General features: G+C 40.1%; 1 protein-coding gene across 2 annotated transcripts; it reads right to left on the bottom strand.

The window, feature by feature from the left end:
- Positions 1-3710: 3710 nt before the first annotated feature.
- Positions 3711-7703, bottom strand: LOC112173785 (serine carboxypeptidase-like 2). Of its 2 annotated transcripts, XM_024311468.2 has the most exons (15): positions 7556-7703; positions 7315-7477; positions 7052-7197; positions 6777-6853; positions 6463-6585; positions 6179-6281; positions 6050-6087; positions 5845-5946; positions 5344-5430; positions 5089-5250; positions 4887-4958; positions 4617-4735; positions 4347-4460; positions 4165-4222; positions 3711-4065 (listed from the first exon to the last, which is right to left on the bottom strand). In XM_024311468.2, the coding sequence occupies exons 1-15, from the start codon at positions 7557-7559 to the stop codon at positions 3982-3984; spliced, it is 1452 nt and encodes a 483-aa protein (XP_024167236.1). In that variant the 5' UTR covers positions 7560-7703; the 3' UTR covers positions 3711-3981. The 2 variants fall into 2 exon arrangements, with proteins under 2 accessions (XP_024167236.1, XP_024167235.1); XM_024311467.2 differs by having other exon boundaries at positions 7315-7623.
- Positions 7704-8082: the final 379 nt, after the last annotated feature.

Below are 8082 nucleotides of genomic sequence, written 5' to 3'. Positions count from 1 at the left end.
CCAATCCTGGTTGGCGACCAACCAACAAAAAGAAGGTTATGCAACATTCAAGGTTTCTGACCCGTGCCGGTTTGGGTTCGATCTAGATCGCGGCCGACCTCCAGGGGCGAGCCTTGGGCACTATCCTCCAAGAGGCAGTGGTGGCTTGCTCTTTGGAGCAAGTGGATCTCTTGCGTGGGATCTCCAATCTTCTTCATGTGGACGATCAAGAAGCTTCTCTTGGCCTCATCCTGCATTGATCAAACCTTGGGACCTGAGGAAGATGGTGCAATCGGTGATTCATTGCCGAAGCCAGCCTATACGGAAAGATGAGTTGGATGAGTTTGGTCGGACTCGTCTGCGTTGGGGACGTCTCAAAGTTAGAATTCTGGGTGATCCTCGGAGTTGGATAAGGCCTATGCTAACGTGGAGAGGATGGTCTCAGGATCTGGGGCGGAGACGAGATCGCCTGCATCTAGTATGTGCGGCGGCGATGGTGGCCGCGACGAAAACTGGTGCAAGAGCAGAGGAGCCCAATCTGGGTTGGGTGCCAAGATCATTGTTGAGGCCTGTTGACACCCAAATTTCCACGAGTTCAAATTTTATGAGTGATAAGCGAAGAGGGCAAGTCATCAATCTAGTAACCTAATTGGGCCTTCAAGCATGCCCATTTCACGTCAAAAGGAAGCTCTCTATTTAGCAAGCGATACGAGAAGCTCAAATTCTCAAACGATTGACATGCATTTTCAAATGAGCCAACACGCTTATTTATCATGCGATATGCGTAGACCCAAGCTACGTTTGGGGCTTATACGGAAGGGTGTGGTGTGGAAGGTAACAGATTCTGTGAGGCCTATTGTTAAGTTAAGGCCTATCGACAATTTTGGGCTTGCGGACCACAATTCATGCTTGAGGGTCTAGAATCTTAACAAAGGCTAGTAGAGAGATGAAAGCAGGCCTAGCAAAACCTAAAGCCCACTAGACTTTTTTTTTTACCTGAAGTCCATTACCCAAAGTCCATTACAACAGCTTCTAGCCCAAAGGCCGTTGAAGCCTTCTTCTTCCCAAACCAGAATGTCGTTTCTATCAAGATTGCTGCTGGGATTGGTACTTCACCATTTTTGGCAAGAACCCAGACTCCATGGAGAAGCTTTTTGATTCATATGCCCAACAATCTTGTTTCAATTTCCAATAGCCCTCAAACTTTGTGATTACAATTTACAATAGCAGAAAATAAGGGATTAGAATCCCTCAAAGATCACAGCAGCACAAAATCTAGGATCCCCATCATCGTCCTATACCTGTACCACCAATCTTCACCCTCATAGCCAGAGCAAACTTTCACTCTTTTGGTTTCGTGGGGAAAACAAAAACTGAAAGCTTTAGAATGATCCCACCAAAACTGAGAATACCCTTTCAAAGCCTCTGGTTCTTGGCACAAATCTTCCCTGTCTATCTCCACTATAAAAAGCGAGTTCGTTGCCGTTGGAAACCAAGCCACAACCACCCAAAAAACATCAAGTAAGAGATCAAGCTTCATCTCTGATAATCTAGCCATCAATATCTGAACAACCTTAACCCAAAACCCAGAACCATGTTATTGCTGGAACTCTCTCTCTCTGCTAAACTCCCAGGCATCTAGCTCCCACGCCATATCCTCCTATAAGCTCTGTTATGTGAATTTACCTCTAATTGTTGCTGTTACCATCCAGCTAGTCACAACAAAATTGTTCCTGGGTCACGCTTTCGATCGATTTTGGGCCTGGTCTTCGCTCTATCAAGAGGGCTATTGCTGCTGGAAGTCCAAAACAAAAACTTGCCCTCACAAGGCCCAACTCGAATTGGGGGCCCAAATCTATTGTTTGGCGCAGCTTGTGGGTGTCCAAATCCTTTTGGGTGCCCAAATCACTTTGGAGGCCCAGGGTTTCCAATTTCTTTTGGGTGCAACATCTAAATCCGGATTTGAAGCTCAAAATTTTGGGATCTGGTTCTATGGGGTTTCGAATTTGGGATCCAGGAGGCTGGACCCAACCATACCTCCTAGCCCCAACTTGGATGAAAAGGAGAGATTTTAGTTTTTTGTTGAACTATGCCTATGTACTGTGTTTTAGTTTTTTCATAGTTATAGGCTTGCTTTCATTTGTGAGCACTGATTGTCTAATGAGTGGTGCTAGCATGCCACGTCCTAGACTTGCCCATAAATGGCAAGAGAATGTATGTATCCGTGCCGTTCTGGCTTGAATTGAATGAAAGTTGTCTGGATTGATTCAAAAAAAAAAAATTGAGGCATTGAGGACATTTAATCTTTCTCTGCTGCAAAAGTTTTTTTTATTGAATTGTCACTTCAAAAACAACCGGTACCATACCAAAGTAATAAACTAATAATATACCTCGCACATGCATCCATTTACTCACTTACCATCCAGAAGAACCCAAGGCCATCATCATCATTCATTCTGCTGCATTCCCATTTGGACAAAGACACAGTACATACCATGTTTTCCCTTGTACGACTAAATCAACGCAGGCACTCTCTCACTCCATATCCTCTTCAATTTTCAAGCCCAGCATGTATTCTTCTCTCTTTAAACAAAAAGCCCAGTACATGTATCATCATATCCTTTTATCAGAACTCGACGCCGATCTATATCGACCTCTGCATCATCGGCGAGTTGCGCGTCCGGAGTGGGAGTGAGATTACCAAACCCCTCTCGTCGGAGCCTAATCAACCTGCAAAAATTGTCGGGCAATCTCGTCGGTCTGGCCGACGATGATCTCCATGAACAGAGTCACCATGCTCTGCTGCTCCTTGTCTAACGCCGCCTCCATCTCTGACACAACGGCGGCTCCGCGTCCCTTGCAGAAATAGTACAAATGGGGGGGGGGGGGGGGGGGGGGGAGCAGAAGAAGAAGTCGGTGAGAGAGTGGCAATGTTGTAGTTTATTAATTAGGCTAATGGCAAAGTTGTCATTTTATTTTAATTGGGTTAGTGGGAATAAAAAACTATTGCTGGGATAAGTGAGATAATTCTAACTCATTTTGGTGCTTTAGGTCAAAGGCCCTAAAATTTATTCCTACTAACCCAATTTAAAATAAAATGTCAATTTTGCCCTTAACCTAATTAATAAACTACATTTTATGCCACTCTCATCTCTCTCTCCCCAACACGACTCTCTTTCTCATCCCTTCGGTGCAGATCTCTCTCTCTCTGTCTCTCTCTCTCTCTCTCAAATTCCTCGCTAACTTTGACTTCCGCCAGCGACATCACCCTCACCTTGGTGACGATGCAAACTGACATACGTACAACGATTTAATTGAAAATGTTACGCGTGTTTATTCATCCTCTGTATATAACCACATGATTCGATAATTTTTTTTCGATTTGTGTTTTCCCTCGAGTCTTGACTCATATCCAGTTCTGTGTTCTTATCTCAGGCCTTTTTTGTATATCTGCAGATTGTTGATCGTGAAATCAATTTCATCTTTCAATATAAAATGAGCAGCTTGATTGTTATTGGGCCAAAAATTTATAAATTTGTGTGTGAATAAATAGTACATGGATGGGTGTGTCTGTTTGGTGGGGTGGTAAGGCTTTGCTCTCATATATAAGAGGTCAGGAGTTTGAGCCCCATCAAGGGTGGGAATGGGGTGGAGTTTTTTTTTTTTTTAAAAAAAAAAAAAAATAGTACATGGATGTATTGATCAATTTTCTTAGTATAGGTAGAATTTTCTCAAACAAAAGTTCATAATCATACCCATTTTTTAATTTTTTTATCGAAATCACACTGTATCCTCAAACGCTTCTTAAGCCCAGAGACTAATCCGTGCGAAGAGGATCATAACCATACATCATGAACAAGAATATTATTGGAGGAGATATTACATCACAAAAATGGGTGTGATTCATATAAAATCCTGAAAATGCTACCTTGCGTATATATGGAAAATACTCGAACAGCTGACTTAATCAACTAGCAGGTGCCAACATTTTTTTTCTCATAATCACAGAGGATAGTGAGCCAACCATCTATCCATCATATCAAGAGCTTGCTCAGGCATGTATTCTGGAGCTGTGTGACCCGCTCCCTACACAAAGAATCACACAGTTAAAAACCAATAACTTACCCAACAAGAAACAGAAAAAGGCTAGGAACACGGCTAAATAAAGCATTAGTTCTTGATTACCTTTAGAGTTGCAAAGGTCAATCCATCTGACACGTCATTTGTATACTTCTCAGTAAATCTGAGAGAAAAGGATATATGATCAATTAAATCGGGTTTCTATTCTTACAGTTGCAGTATTGGAATGTCTTCAAAGGAGTATCAAAATGTAGACTTAAAGAGATAAAAAGAAGTTCGACTCTTACCCTGCAACATTTCCGTTGACATACCACGGTCTCCATCCATCGGCAGTACTCAAGTTGAGAAATCTGATCCACGTTAGTGTACCGATATATGGAATCAACCCGTCATGATCACCGCTGCATTCATATTGTTTTGATGTTAGGATCAGTTAGGAGTGAAATTTAAGAATGATTTGGTTTTTGATATGTAGCATGTAGGTGGATTTTGAACATACAAGTCGATTGGAATTGATCTCCTACTGAAACTTAATGCATGTATTACTTCAAATTCACCTGTAGATCAAAGATCGGTAGCCTCTTCCTATGAGTTCTCGATGGTACTCAACCACGCTCAACAAATTAGAGTCATAAGCCAAGCTCTTATTGCACCTCTTCCAATCTGTTATGGTACCCTGATATTTTTACAAATTTATACGTAGTTAGAAATAAAATTTGTACAACTGATTTCAGAATTACAATAAAATGATCAACAAAAGTTAATACGTATTACTACATAGATCTAACATTAATCACTTTTGAATGACATTAAGAAAAATTACTTACGTTTCGAATACTGAGAGCTGCTTGGACTGTTGCATCATTCGCCCATATATAAGAGAGCACATAATTGTCATTCTGCAAAGGAAGAAGTATTGTGTAATATAATCATCAGTCTAGCTACCAGTGTTTGCTTCTAAAGTCACCTAATGAAAAATGGTGAGAACTTACATTCACTGCAAAAAAAAAAAAAAAGGTAAGAACTTACACGACACCAATGTTCTTGTCGTTTAGTTGGTGATCGAATGATTTCATCTGGGATGTCGTCGAAAAATTTCAACCCTCGTTTTATTGATCCATCTGCTAATTTTGGAGATGCCCAGGAACATTTTGGTTGCAGAATGTTTGCATCATCTACTGGTATAGTGCACTATAGTAAGAGGAGAAAAGAGCTTGAAATATTCAGTATTTGCCAGCAATTTTCACTATAAAAGAGAAGTAATAAATTAACAATGTAGACAACCTCTGCAACAAGTCCAATGTCGTCCATGCAATCTGAACTGCTTACATTTGGATTAACATATTCCCCTTGGCAACTTTCTCGGATAGACTGAAAAAAGCGTAAAATAAGTTTTGAAATTACATTGGATTTGTAGACAAGTTGTATGTGTGTCATATTTTTTGATACATGTCTTATAGATATGGAACTTACAAATTCATAACTCTCATGTCTATGACGACACCTTCTACCATATATTCCTCCATTTTTCATACATCAGGTTTTTCCATGTCGCGTATGCTTTTATAAGATGACTTAACGATGGAAAAATGCGGTATATGCTATACAGGGGAGGCACAGGCAGTAACGCTGTAGTACTCAAGTATCTACCTTTTGGGGTATGTTTTTTATTTTTATTTATTTATTTTTGGGAAGAGACCATTTGGGGTATGTTTTGGTTTCAGAAATAGTATTTTTACTGTAGTAAAATTCAGAGCTAATTATAAGATAAGAGGTTCAAATTACCGCATAAAGTTCACTGGATATTAGTGTGACGCGGTGGTAAAATTCTATTCTTGAATTCTCATCGCTATGTAACTCTGTTACAGGATTTCCAAGTAGATATCCCTGATTAAATGACAGAAACAAATCATTAAATTATGTTCTGAAGTCTGTGAGATGTATGCTAAGCATCATAAATAGCCTTCTTAGAAAATGGTAAGACATGTACCTGGAGCTTCATGGATGGCCTGATCCCATTACGATTACCTGCACCATACCATGTAATAGTCATAAGGAAAAAGCCTATAGTTAGTTTTATGTGTATCTGTATACTACATAGTTTTTGCAAGTTACCAACCATCTGATACTTTAAGAGTGACTTGAGGAACAATGATGCCTGAATATGAATCTCCAGCAATGTAGAGTGGATTGTATCTAAACTTGGGATGTTTGATCAACCACTGTGGTCACAAACTCCAAAAGTAAGCAAGATTTTACACACTTAACAAAATTTTGTTGTCATTGGGAAGAAAAAGGCGAGAGAAAATATTTTTGTTCTTTCTTATTTTTCCCCCTCAATTTTTGAAGTTTTTTTTTTTTCCTTTTTACATGATAGAAGATTAGGCTAGATGAACTCCTCACCTTCCGGAGAAATTGGTACACGGCTTCTGCTGATTCAGTGTCACTGCTATTGTAACCTTCCTGAGTAGTTGAGTAGGAGAAACCAGTGCCAACTGGTGCATCTAGGAAGATGATGCTGGCAATCTGAAAGATATATAGCAGCATATATGGTTCAGAAAAATACATGAGGCGCACAAATTCTATCATATACACACAGTATTACACTAAAGTTACATTTGGAAATTGACACCTATTCTTCAAATTTTTTCTTATACACTTTGACAGTTGAGACAACAACGCGAAGAAATGAGGTAATTGAGTGAGAGATTTAGTACTTGGGTCCATGAGAATGGGTTGTCCACGAAAGTAGGAAAGCTACCATTGAAGGCTACATAATCGAAAGTTAATGGACCTGCACAATAGGACTACCTGTTAGGCCGTGACAGAACATTTTTGATAGTTTCGACAATTATCTCTGTGACGAGTACGGTTATTACTTTCCGCTATATGTATTTTGGCATGCTCGCAATATTTTCCTAGATTGAAACAGAGAAACTCTCAAGTTTATAGCAGCTCTCTGGGAAAACAGTATGAGAGAGAGTATGAATACCGATTTCATAGACAAGGCCAGAGAAACCAGAGCAACCAGGGCCTCCGGTAAGCCAAAGCAAGAGAGGGTCCCTTACAGGGTTCCTCTGTGACTCGATGAAGTAGTAAAAGAACTGCAATTCATCCAAATCTCCCACACCCACATATCTGCTCACAAATTCAAACATTCCTCACCACCATTAGTACCTTCCATTCACTAAAAAGCCACGTTGTCTATAAAAGGTTAACTGAAAGAGCAGATATGTGTCTATAATTTTGACTCACCCAGTTTCAAGACTGAATGGGAGTGTACCAGGGTAACCAGGCAGAGTAGTAGTGATGTTCTGCGACATTGCGGCACCGGAGAGAACCAGCACAAGAAGTAAATTCAGGCACATCCACTTCATCATCTTGCCACTGCTGGCTGCCAACTCCGGTAACACTAAACCTGCCATTGCTTAACTAATGAAATCAATCTGCTACTCGGCTAACGAAAGCTTAACTATCTATGCACTTATGTGTTTACCCATATAGATGGGGAATTGGGAATGTCTGAGAGCGAGAGCAAAATAATCCGGGGACGAAAACCTGTAATGTATACCATGTGGTGGATATACTAGTGTGGCCTTTTGTTCTTGGTGGCTTTGAACATAACTGCATTTCCATTTAGAGAAAGACAGGTGGTGAACGTTGCTACCTTTTCTTGGATATGCTGGTTTGAATGTCCTTATAATTGCAGCTACCTTTCCTTTGAAGAAGAGTTACATATATGTGTGCAACACCTGTGGTTCTTAATTAGTTCTTAATTATTGTCTTCTTGAATTTTTAGAATTTAGGACGTTTTAAAATTCAGGTGTAGAATACAGAGGAATGGAGGAGGGTGATGAAAAATTGGTTATACTGGATCACACGTTGACTTACAGACTTAGGAGCTACCTAATAAGCAGTGTGCAACTAACATTCTAATGGCTGCGGATAAATAGCTGCAGGAATTATAGAAACGTTTCCAGTACCTCAAATTTCAACAATTTAAGTTGTATCACGTGTTTAATG

This window comes from Rosa chinensis, chromosome 6 (assembly GCF_002994745.2).
Source record: "Rosa chinensis cultivar Old Blush chromosome 6, RchiOBHm-V2, whole genome shotgun sequence".
Taxonomy (NCBI): Eukaryota; Viridiplantae; Streptophyta; class Magnoliopsida; order Rosales; family Rosaceae; genus Rosa; species Rosa chinensis.
This window is presented reverse-complemented; position numbering and strand designations above follow the sequence as displayed.